This window comes from Salvelinus fontinalis, chromosome 18, assembly GCF_029448725.1.
Source record: "Salvelinus fontinalis isolate EN_2023a chromosome 18, ASM2944872v1, whole genome shotgun sequence".
NCBI lineage: Eukaryota > Metazoa > Chordata > Actinopteri > Salmoniformes > Salmonidae > Salvelinus > Salvelinus fontinalis.
This window is the reverse complement of record NC_074682.1, coordinates 7911126-7924320: the sequence shown is the minus strand read 5'-3', so window position 1 is coordinate 7924320 and position 13195 is coordinate 7911126. Positions and strand designations below refer to the sequence as shown.

At 45.4% G+C, this 13195-nt stretch overlaps 1 protein-coding gene across 4 annotated transcripts in view; it reads left to right on the top strand.

The window, feature by feature from the left end:
• Nucleotides 1-13195, top strand: part of LOC129814884 (synaptotagmin-2-like) — a 72080-nt gene that overhangs the window by 52880 nt on the left and 6005 nt on the right. For 3 of the 4 annotated variants that reach the window (XM_055868009.1, XM_055868008.1, XM_055868010.1), the window contains 3 exons: nucleotides 1157-1285; nucleotides 2733-2900; nucleotides 12982-13149. In XM_055868009.1, coding sequence (XP_055723984.1) covers nucleotides 1157-1285; nucleotides 2733-2900; nucleotides 12982-13149 — 465 coding nt within the window. The remainder of the gene's footprint in view (nucleotides 1-1156; nucleotides 1286-2732; nucleotides 2901-12981; nucleotides 13150-13195) is intronic. The other variant, XM_055868011.1, reaches the window with a different exon arrangement.

Here is a 13195-nt window from a genome sequence, read left to right as displayed (position 1 = left end):
GTTTCTTGACTGTGATGGACCCCTGATCTACGGTAGGTGGAAGGATCGCGGCGATGCTCTCTGGCCCATGGGCTGATGATGATGATAATGATGATGATGGGGGGGGGGTTTCATGGAATGAAAGTCGTAGCTTCTTTGCTTTTCTTACATGTTTTGTAATCATGGCTTGAGAATGCAACTGAGAAAGCTATGGTCTGCTCCATAGACCCCGGAGAGAGAACTGAAAGGATTGAAATAACACATTGCTTACGATGACAAACTCAACCCCAATATGGAAAGTTTTGAACATAGTTTAAACGCAACCCACGATTAACACTAATAATACACTGTATGCATGTGATAAAGGGCATGGTAGGTTGATTGTGGACATGAGGACGACAATGATAACTGAATGACCCATCAATCTTAGAATAATATTTTTCATCTGCACCCCAATTACTTTGTCACTCGATGAAGAGTGAGAACAAGAATAAAAAAATAAAACACCGTTTGGCAGATGAAATAGTCATACAAACTTGAACATGCCAGAAACAGGGTTACCATAACGGGCTGAAATCTAACTGAAATACTGTTTCTACATTATCCACATAGCCGGCTATGCCCTTTAATCCTGTAGCTACCATTTGGCTGCAATAATGGTGACCTGACTTGAGAGGAACATTCCTTGGTGACACATAAACGGAATAATAAGGAAGCAAATAAGATTATGCAGGCTCTGCTTTCGGATTCTCTGTTAGCTATTTCCTTGGGAATTTTGGGAAAGATGTAAAAGTCAGGGTAAGCGTCTTTTTGAGATGTAAAATATAGGGTAAAAACAATTGTGTCACCAAAGGAAATTTTGAATTCAAGCTAGCAAATGTCATTCCTGAGTCCCTGATTGCATTAGAGACAGGATGGTATTCCACTTTGCCACCAGGTGAGGAGCAGGTAAGCGGGAGCAAAAACAAGCAGGTCCCGGTGCTATGCAATGCAAGTCAACGCAACAAACCCTGGTGCTATGCAGCGCAAAGCAACGCAACACAGGCCTCCTGGAGGTCCACTCTCTGTCTGTGGCATGCTGTCTGTGGTTGGGCTGGGGCACCCTCCTTCTGGCTGCTAAAACTAACCCCCTGGCCCCTCATCTCTGATCCCTGTGTCCTGTGTTCTACCACCGCAGAAACAGGATGACGACGATGACGAAGGTGAGACAGGGCTGACGGAGGAAGAGAAAGAGGAAGAGGAGAAAGAGGAGGAAAAGCTTGGCAAACTGCAGTACTCACTTGACTATGATTTCCAAGACAATAAGGTCAGTCGGTGGCCGACATGTTCCCCTTTTAATCATTGCTGGCACTGCTCAGAAAGACCTGCATTAGACTATTTTATCATATTACAATATGTGTAGCAGTGTCAGTCTATCAGTAAGACTCCATCAATTCTAGAGGTTGAAGGCATAGTTAGTTTAAATGACAGATTTATGGATATCCATAGAATAGACTGGTGGTCTTGGTGGTGAGTCATCCACCTAGAAATGAGTGTGTTTACTAATCTACACCACAGCTTTGGCATTGTTGAGTTCAAATCAGTGGGCGTGGTGGGAGCCTAATGGGCATGCCTGCATCACCTCAAAGTAGCTTGAAACAAGCAATGTTCATCAACATAAACCCTTGAGAACTTTTACATTCATACATATGAGGATGATGTGGTAGTTGATTTAAAAGTATTTTTCTCAGTTGCTGAAATGGTTCCTTTTCGATAGAGAAGCACAATGCTGTTTCAACGTGTTCCTCTTCTGCAGACAAAATGAGTTAAAGCAAGTCACACTAGATGTTCAACTTTTTATATTCTCTGTTGATCTTGGAGAGTGACTTTGATACAGTGTCCATTCTGAGAATTAAAGTGTCTATAGAGTTGCCAATTAATTCAGGGCTGATTCTTATATAAGCTTAGCAAAAAAACTGCTGCAATGTAAAAACATCAGCACATTTGCACAGCGACACTTTTGGGGAGTGACAGCTGGCAATTGTTGGAATTATGGTTGATTAAACTAAATATTCAAGAGAGTAGTGAATCGAGATCAGGCTTCTGGCAATGAGAGGGTATCTAGTATATTCCGCATTTTTGTGAATTAATGGCTAGAGTCAGTATTACAGTGAGTATGTCTGCTATGCAGGATGTTGGCACTGTGACATACGTCCAAGAGGATAGAAAATGCTGAGTCATTCTGAAACAAGGAAGTCCCTTATGAGTCACTGACACAGGATCAGGGCTTGAGATGAAAATGTACATTAAAGCAAGTCCTTTCATTCTAACTGAATCAATTAACTGAAACATAATCAATGACACTTAGCACAGGTACCCCTTTTTCAAACATGCAAAACTACTGTAACATTATATTCTGTGACTTTCTTATGACATTGCAGCAAATACATTTGGCAGCTCTAGTGTGGATAGCTTGTATCTAACCTTGGCCATCTTAGAGAGCTGTGGTGATTATTGCTGGAGTTTTAGGTTGTCAGCTTACAGACCACAAGCTTATGTAACAAGACTGCAGCATTTCTCTGCAGCAGTGACAGGAAGCGTGCATTGGCACAAATTAATACATTTAGGTTTTTCACCTGACTTGACATTGTTGGCTTGTCTCAGCTCATCGGCACAAATAAATACATGAATACATGTTGAGATTGCCACCTGATACTGTTGGTTTGTCTCAGTGCTGTCTCTGACACCTGACCACTGTGCCCCTCCCCTCAAAGCTCACAGTGGGAATACTCCAAGCGGCAGATCTTATATCCATGGACAGCGGAGGCACCTCTGACCCGTACGTTAAGGTCTATGTCCTCCCAGACAAGAAGAAGAAGTTTGACACCAAGGTTCAAAAGAAAAACCTGAATCCTGTCTTCAATGAATCCTTTGTTTTCAAGGTAAGTCATAGCACTGTTTCTGTACCAGAACTGTACAGTAGTTAGTCGGAATGGAAAAGGCTTCAATCATCCTGCAAACTATAATGCTGAAAAATAATATTGTCAGGCTAGGACAGCCGAGTCTCAAACTGAATGTAATGTAACAGTTTTAGGGTTGTAAAAATACATGATATCCATTTTCCAAAATGAAGACTGTGGTTGAAGCCGACATTTATTTTTCATTGTGAAGCCTTGCTGTGTTCACATTATATCGCAGAGCAGTGCTGGCCTGCCATGTCTGCCTGCCTGCTATGTACCCTCTAGCCTGTGTACTAACTTCAGCTTTCTGTACTACTTAATGAGGTCCACGGAGACTCCACATGACTCTCAGGGTCAGTGCGAAAGCACTGTGTGCACTCTTACCACCACAGCTAAAACCACTGTCTATTCTCTTAGCATAACCGTCATGTAGAGCCCTAGATACAAAAGATACAAATTGGTAATATTGGACCTAGGTTGTCTAGAGACCATGAAGATTTAAGAGAATTTACAATATATGACATCCTATGCATGCCTTTAGAATCAGGGTTGGGGTTTATTTGGAATTTCGGGAATATAATTCAATTTATGAATATGAATATAAATTGAATATAAATTAATATAAATTCAATATAAATTCAATTTGTATTGACCACACCCCACAGGAAGCAGAATTTGAGTTAAATTTGAATTGAAGGAAGTACACTGAGTGTACAAAACACTAGGAATTCTTTCCATGAAATCAAATCAAATCGGATTTGCCACATGTACCGAATACAACAGGTGTAGACCTTACAGTGAAATGCTTACAAGCCCTTTGTAAGAGCTGTCGCTTTCCTCATCCTCGGAAGAGGTGAGGAGAGAAGGATCTTCAGACCAATATGCGGAGTCAGGGAAATATGCCATCTTTTTATTTAATACGAAAACTGATGACAGGAAAACAAACACTTTAACAAACTACAAAATAAGAAAACGACGTACACGCAACCTGAACATAAACTTACATGGACAAACGTAAACTCACGAACAGGAACGGACATCGAAAACGAACGAACAGCCAAACAGTCCCATATGTGAAAAAACATCGACGACACGATAGACATCACACGAGACAATCACCCACAAACACACAGTGATAATGCCCTACCTAAATATGACTCTTGATTAGAGGAAAATGCAAACCACCTGCCTCTAATCAAGAGCCATACCAGGCAAACCGAAACCAACATAGAAACAGATAACATAGACTGCCCACCCATAACACATGCCCTGACCAAAAACACATAAAAACTAACATAAATAGGTCAGGACTGTTACAGTACCCCCCCCCCAAGGTGCGAACGCCGGGCGCACCAGCACAAAGTCCAGGGGAGGGTCCAGGTGGGCAGTTGACCACGGTGGTGGCTCAGGCTCCGGGCGCGGTTCCCACCCCACCATAATCCATCCTAACTTCCTCCCACAAAGAATGTCCACCCTCTTTTTTCCCCCACACAATTCTCTTAATAATATATTTAATAAGGATAACACCGGGACAGAGAGATAAATCAAGATAGAGGGATAGATAAGACTATAGAGATAGATGAAGATAGAGAGGGAGATTAGGATAGAGGGGCAACTCCGGACTGAAAGGCAGCTCCGGACAGAGAGACAGCTCTGGACTGATGGGCAGTTCTGGGTATCCAGCCTTTTCAGGCTGAAGGGCAGCTCATGGCTGACTGACGACTCTCGATGCTCATGGCTGGCTGACGGCTCTCGACGCTCATGGCAGGCTGACGGCTCTCGACGCTCATGGCAGGCTGACGGCTCTCGACGCTCATGGCAGGCTGACGGCTCTCGACGCTCATGGCAGGCTGACGGCTCTCGACGCTCATGGCAGGCTGACGGCTCTCGACGCTCATGGCAGGCTGACGGCTCTCGACGCTCATGGCAGGCTGACGGCTCTCGACGCTCATGGCAGGCTGACGGCTCTCGACGCTCATGGCGCTCTGACGGCTCTGGCTGCTCATGGCGCTCTGACGGCTCTGGCTGCTCATGGCGCTCTGACGGCTCTGGCTGCTCATGTCTGGTTGGCGGCTCTGGCAGATCCTGTCTGGTTGGCGGCTCTGGCAGATCCTGTCTGGTTGGCGGCTCTGGCAGATCCTGTCTGGTTGCCGGCTCTGGCAGATCCTGTCTGGTTGGCGGCTCTGGCAGATCCTGTCTGGTTGGCGGCTCTGGCAGATCCTGTCTGGCTGACGGCTCTAGCGGCTCCTGTCTGGCTGACGGCTCTAGCGGCTCCTGTCTGGCTGACGGCTCTGTAGGCTCATGGCAGACGGGCGGCTTTGCAGGCTCATGGCAGACGGATGGCTCAGATGGCGCTGGGGAGACGGATGGCTCAGATGGCGCTGGGGAGACGGATGGCTCAGATGGCGCTGGGGAGACGGATGGCTCAGATGGCGCTGGGGAGACGGATGGCTCTGGCCGGATATGGCGCACTGTAGACCTGGTGCGTGGTGCCGGAACTGGAGGCACCGTGCTAATGACAAGCACCTTCCTACTAGTGCGGGGAGCAGGGACAGGGCACACTGTATTCTCAAAGCCTACTCTATCCCTGATGCGTGGTACCGGCACTGGTGACGCCGGGCTGAGGACAAGCACATCAGGATTAGTAGGGGGAGAAGATACAGTGGGTTCAGGGCTCTGGAGACGCACAGGTAGCTTAGTGCGTGGGCCCGGAACTGGAGGCACCGGGCTAGATACACGCACTACAGGGAGAGTGCGTGGAGGAGGAACAGGGCTCAGGATACGCACTGGTAGCCTAGTGCGTAGTGTATACACTGTAGGTACTAGGCTGGGGCGGGGAGGTGGTGCCGGAAATACCGGACCGTGGAGGCGTACTGGCACTCTTGAGCATTGAGCTTGCCCAACCTTACCTAGTTGAATACTCCCGGTTGCCCGACCAGTGCGGGGAGGTGGAATAACCCGCACCGGGCTATGTAGGCGAACCGGGGAAACCATGCGTAAGGCCGGTGCCATGTATGCCGGCCCGAGGAGACGCACTGGAGACCAGACGCGTTGAGCCGGCCTCATGACACCTGGCTCAATACCCAATCTAGCCCTACCAGTGCGGGGAGGTGGAATAACCCGCACTGGGCTATGCACTCGTACAGGAGACACCGTGCGCTCTACTGCGTAACACGGCGCCTGCCCGTACTCCCGCTCTCCACGGTAAGCCTGGGAAGTGGGCGCAGGTCTCCTACCTGCCCTTGGCCCACTATCTCCTAGCCCCCCCCCAAGAAATGTTTGGGAATTACTCACGGGCTTTTTTGGCTTCCGTGCCAGACGCGTTCCCTCATAGCTCCGGTTCCTCTCCCCGGTAGCCTCTGCTCTCCTCCGTGCCTCCAGCTCAGCTTTGGGACGGCGATTTTCTCCTGCCTTAGCCCAGGGACCTTCTCCATTCATTATTTGCTCCCATGTCCAGAAATCCTTTCTCTCCTGTCCCTTACTCCGTTTAGTTTCCCTTTGCCGCTTGGTCTTAGCTTGGTGGGTGATTCTGTAAGAGCTGTCGCTTTCCTCATCCTCGGAAGAGGTGAGGAGAGAAGGATCTTCAGACCAATATGCGGAGTCAGGGAAATATGCCATCTTTTTATTTAATACGAAAACTGATGACAGGAAAACAAACACTTTAACAAACTACAAAATAAGAAAACGACGTACACGCAACCTGAACATAAACTTACATGGACAAACGTAAACTCACGAACAGGAACGGACATCGAAAACGAACGAACAGCCAAACAGTCCCATATGTGAAAAAACATCGACGACACGATAGACATCACACGAGACAATCACCCACAAACACACAGTGATAATGCCCTACCTAAATATGACTCTTGATTAGAGGAAAATGCAAACCACCTGCCTCTAATCAAGAGCCATACCAGGCAAACCGAAACCAACATAGAAACAGATAACATAGACTGCCCACCCATAACACATGCCCTGACCAAAAACACATAAAAACTAACATAAATAGGTCAGGACTGTTACACCCTTAATCAACAATGCAGTTTTAAGAAAACTAAGTGTCAAGAAATACTAAAATTAATTGAAGTAATAAATAAAGAAGAAAATAGAAAAATAACAAATTATTAAAGAGCAACAATAAAATAACAGTAACATGGCTATATAGAGGGGGTACCGGTACAGAGTCAATGTGCGGGGGCACTGGTTAGTCAAGATAATTGAGGTAATATGTACATGTAGGTAGAGGTAAAGTGACTATGTGTAGATAATAAACAGAGAGTAGCAGTGGTGTAAAAATGGGGGGAGTGTCAATGCAAATAGTCCGGGTAGCCATTTGATTAGCTGTTCAGGAGTCTTATGGATTGGGGGTGGAAGCTGTTAAGAAGCCTTTTGGACCTGGACTTGGCGCTCCAGTACTACTTTCCGTGAGTTAGCAGAGAGAACAGTCTATGACTTGGCCTGCTGGAGTCTTTGGCAATTTTTAGGGCCTTCCTTTGACACCGTCTGGTACAGAGGTCCTGGATGGCAGTGATGTACTGGGCTGTATGCACTACCCTCTGTAATGGATTGGGGTCAGAGGCCGAGCAGTTGCCATACCAGGCGGTAATGCAACCAGTCAGGATGCTCTCGATGGTGCAGCTGTAGAAATTTTTGAGGGCCTAGGGACCCATGCCAAATCTTTTCAGTCTCCTGAGATGGGGGTGTGCTCGGCCCTCCTTTCCCTGTAGTCCATGTACATCTCCTTTGTCTTGATGACGTTGAGGGAGAGGTTGTTATCATGGGACCACACTGTCAGGTCTCTGACCTCCTCCCTATAGACTGTCCCATGGTTATCGGTGATCAGGTCTACCACTGTTGTGTTGTCGGCAAACCTAATGATGTTGTTGGAGTCGTGCTTGGCCATGCAGTCATGGGTGAAAAGGGAGTACAGGAGGGGACTGAGTATGAAACCCTGAGGTGCCCCCGTGTTGAGGATCATCGTTGCAGATGTGTTGATACCTACCCTTACCACCTGGGGGTGACCCATCAGGAAGTCCAGGATCCAGTTGCAGAAGGAGGTGTTTAGTCCCAGAGTCCTTAGCTTAGTGATGATCATTGAGGGTCCTATGGTGTTGAACGCTGAGTTGTAGTCAATGAATAGCATTCTCACGTAGGTGTTCCTCTTGTCCAGGTGGGAAAGGGCAGAGTGGAGTGCAATAGATATTGCATCATCTATGGATCTGTTGGGGTTGTATGCAAATTGAAGTGGGTCTAAGGTTTCTGGGATAATGGTGTTTATGTGAGCCATGACCAACCTTTCAAAGCACTTCATGGCTGCAGACGTGAGTGCTACGGGTCGGTAGTCATGTAGGCAAATTACCCTGGTGTTCTTGGGCACAGGGTGCCACTATGGTGGTCTGCATGAAAAATGTTGGTGATACAGACTCGGTCAGGGACAGGTTGAAAATTTCAGTGAAGACACTTGCCAGTTGGTCAGTGCATGCTCGGAGTACACGTCCTGGTCATCCGTCTGGCCCTGCGGCCTTGTGAATGTTGACCTGTTTAAAGGTCTTACTCACATCGGCTACGGTTGCTTGCCTCGAAGCGAGCTTAAATGTCATTTAAGTCGTCTGGTAGGCTTGTGTCACTGGGCAGCTCGTGGCTGTTCTTCCCTTTATAGTCCGTAATAGTTTGCAAGGCCTGCCACATCCGACGAGCGTCGGAGCCGGTGTAGTATGATTCAATCTTAGTTCTGTTTTGACCCTTTGCCTGTTTGATGGTTTGTCGGAGGGCATAGCGGGATTTCTTATAAGCGTCCGGGTTAGAATCCCGCTCCTTGAAAGCGGCAGCTCTACCTTTTAGCTCATTGCGGATGTTGCCTGTAATCCATGGCTTCTGGTTGGGGTATGTACGTACGATCACTGAGGGGACGACGACGTCGATGCACTTATTGATGAAGCCAGTGACTGAAGTGGTATACCCATGAATGCCATCGGAAGTATCCCAGAACATATTCCAGTCTGTGCTAGCAAAACAATCCTGTAGCTTAGCATCTGCGTCATCTGACCACTTCTGTATTGAGCGAGTAACTGGTACTTCCTGCTTTTGTTTTTGCTCGTAAAGAGGAATCAGGAGGATAGAGTTATAGTTAGATTATCCAAATGGTGGGCGTGGGAGAGCTTTGTTCACGTCTATGTGTGTGGAGTAAAGGTGGTCTAGAGTTTTTTTTTTCTCTAGTTGCACGGATTTAAGTTTCCCTGCATTAAAGTCCCTGGGCCACTTGGAGCGCCGCATCTGGATGAGAATTCTCTTGTTTGCTTATGGCCTTATACTGCTGTTTGAGTGCGGTCTTAGTGTCAGCATCGGTTTGTGGTGGTAAATAGACAGCTACGAAAAAATTGATGAAAGATCTCTTGGTAAATAGTGTGGTCTACAGCTTATCGTGAGATATTCTACCTCAGACGAGCAAAACCTCGAGACTTCCTTAATATTAGATTTCATGCACCAGTTGTTATTTACAAATAGACACGGACCGCCACCCCTTGTCTTACCGGAGGCAGCTGTTCTATCATGCCGATGCATGGAAAACCCAGCCAGCTGTATGTTATCTATGTCATCTTATAGCCACAACCCGTTGAAATATAAGATACTACGGTCTCGTTGGAATGTTAGTCTTGATCGGAGCTCATCAATTTTATTATCCAATGATTTTACATTGGCTAATAGGACTGATGGTAGAGGCGGATTACCCATTAGCTGTCGGATCCTTACAAGGCACCCCAACCTACGTCCCCGATATCTCCGTCTCTTTTTCCTGCGAATGACGGGGATTTGGGCCTTATCCGGTGTCTGAAGTAAATCCTTTGTGTCCGGAAAAAAATATTTGTCCACTACAGGGTGAGTAATCACTGTTCTGATATCCAGAAGCTCTTTTAGGTCATAAGAGACGGTGGCAGAAACATTATGTACAAAATAAGTTACAAATAATGCGAAAAAACACGCACAATAGCACAATTGGTTAGGAGCCCATTACACGGCAGCCATCTCCTCTGGCTCCATTAATGATAGACATGACAGACTGACCAGGTGAATCCCGGTGAAAGCTATGATCCCTTATTCATTTCACCTGTTAAATCCACTTCAATCAGTGTAGATGAAGATGAGCAGTCAGTTTAAACAATATTTTTAAGCCTTGAGACAATGGAGACAGATTGTGTGTGCCATTCAAAGGGTGAATGGGCAAAGCAAAATATTGAAGTGTCTTTGAACAGGGTATGGTAGTAGGTGCAAGGCACACCAGTTTCAGTGTGTCAAGAACTGCAATGCTGCTGGGTTTTTCACGCTCATCAGTTTCCATAGCGTATTAAGAATAGTCCAACACCCAGAGGCCAGCCAGCCAACTTGATACAGCTGTGGGAAGCATTGGCGTCAACACAGGCCAGCATCCCTGTGGAATGCTTTCGACACCTTGTAGTCCATGCCCAGAGGAATTGAGGCTGTTTTAAGGGCAAAATGGGGTGCAACTCAATATTAGGAAGGTGTTCGTAATGTTTTGGTACGCCCAGTGTATAATTTAATTCAAAGCAGTTCAAACCAATTCAACTGAGACGTGAAACATGAAAGTCTCATTCTCAGGATTTTACTGACAGTATTTCATTTATGTCTGTCTCTCATTTTAGATCCACGATAGGTGAAAAAGTGCCACTGACCGTCCCAGGCGCAACTGTTATTCTTTTGTTTTGAGGAAATGAGCATCCAGCATCGTGGTAGAAAAAAATCGTAGTAGATACTCCGCATGTGCAATGATGTTGTTGGAAGTAACGTCTTTGTTGTTGTAATATCGCAAACGGACGTGGCAGTTTCACCGCTACGGATTCCAGCTTCAAAGAGCGACTGATTCCGCATGTGTTTTGTCTGTTGTTCATTAAACACAGTTTTGGACGAGACTGACTTTATGAACAAAACGATCCTATTTACATTTTGTAGTAAATTTGGACACTAGAATAAATGTTTCTGACTTATATTGATGACACATAGGCCGTTTTCTATCAGAGAAGTTGTTTATTGCCTTCAGTTGCGCTTTACGGTCAACGCTGTTACGTGAACTGAATTGTCGTTTAACACGGTGGTAGTTTTTTTCTACAGAAACATTGAACATCTAATAGTCAAATCAGAGTGTAAAAGCAGGTGAGCTGGTTCTACTCTTTTTAGTCCTTTCCTAGTGTTTTGTGCTGGAAAAATGAGCGGGTCGAGCATAACACGTCAAACCTGTTACCCGTAGATAGACAGGCTAGAAATGTTTTAACAATAAATAAATACACATGTAGGGCCTCCCGGGTGGCGCAGTGGTCTAGGGCACTGCATCGCAGTGCTAGCTGCGCCACCAGAGTCTCTGGGATCGCGCCCAGGCTCTGCGACGCGAACCGGGAGGTCCGTGGGGCGACGCACAATTGGCATAGCGTCGTCCGGGTTAGGGAGGGTTTGGCCGGTAGGGATATCCTTGTCTCATCGCGCTCCAGCGACTCCTGTGGCGGCCGGGCGCAGTGCGTGCTAACCAAGGGGGCCAGGTACACGGTGTTTCCTCCGACACATTGGTGCAGCTGGCTTCCGGGTTGGAGGCGCGCTGTGTTAAGAAGCAGTGCGGCTTGGTTGGGTTGTGCTTCGGAGGACGTATGGCTTTCGACCTTCGTCTCTCCCGAGCCCGTACGGGAGTTGTAGCAATGAGACAAGATAGTAATCACTAGCGATTGGATACCACGAAAATTGGGGAGAAAATGGGATAAAATTAATAGAATAAAAAAAATATTTAAAAAATACACATGTAAGCTTGCATCCAATTGCCTCTCCTCGTTGCACACAACAAGCTTCCATTCCCCGTCACAAGGGGATTTATGGCCTATTTCATATGAAATCGTCAACACTGTTACAGTCAACCCTGTTACTTCATTTGTCACTTAATATTCTCTTACTGTAGTGTTTTTGTATTATGTTGAATCTGTGCTCTTTATGCTCTTTATAACAGAATGTTAAATTGAGGTGAAATAAAACGTTTTTGGGGACCAAATTACACTTCTCAAAAGGCACCAAATTGGCGGAATGACCCAGATGTTAGATTGTTCCCTTCTATACTGCAGTGTTTGATGCATTAGTATTCTGGGAAACGCATTTATTTTATGTGCTATATAAAGACATTAAGGGAATTATGAATCATTATAGACAACCCACAACATGATCTTAGAATATTTCCAGACCACTGTTTATTTTATATTGTTTTAGGAGATTGAGTTTTGAACCTTACACTATATGGTATTGGTAACCATACATGATGTCAAAATAAGCATTTTTATGAATATGTGTAGAATAAGTATGCCACATGAGTTTCATTGAATAAAGTTCTACTTCCTTTAATTCGATTTCAATTAAATTGCTCCTCTCTGTGTGGTGTGGCCAATTGTAATTGAATTCAAATTGAATAATTTAATTGGAATTAAAGAGCAATTCGCAACTCAAATAGGAACTGACCCCAAACCTCTTTAGAATGTATTTTTATTTATATTTGTCAGTGAGACAATTTACCACAGGAAAGGGAATGTCTAAACATGCTATAATGTATTATACTCCAGGTCTGCAAGGGCCGGATAGAATCAACAGAACCCATATTGTATACCATAATTATGCTTTAATGCTTTAGAGCTGAATAAATGATATCTCCTTAGATGTTTTCCAAGTAAAAACAAAGCTATACATTATAATCCAACCTAACCCATTTTCTGCTTGTCCTATTCTGTGTATGTTGGCTGCCATTGTGCTGCATTACTAATGTATCGGCAATCAATGTCTTGCCAGCCGCCCATGGCACCAAATAATATATGTTTATGTTTACTTAAAAAATAAATAATAATAATAATGTTTTATTGAAATGCACTTATTGTGAGTGTGGACATAGTGAGACATAAAGTATGGACATTTACAAAGAGGGACATGTGGTTTTACATTCAGACTTAATAATTAAGTTGTGTTGTTGTTGTGTTGTGTTGTTGTTGTTGTTGTTGTTGTTGTTGATGTGTTCCTTCATCAGTTACCGTATGATGAGCTCGGCGGGAAAACCCTGGTGATGTCGGTCTTTGACTACGACCGATTCTCCAAGCATGACATCATTGGAGAGGTGAAGATCCCGATGAACACCATTGACCTGGGACAGCCTATTGAAGAATGGAAGGATTTGGCGAGTGCAGACAAAGAGGAGGTATGAGCTGAAAAGAAACAAGTTGATTTATTCAACTAAGCTAGTC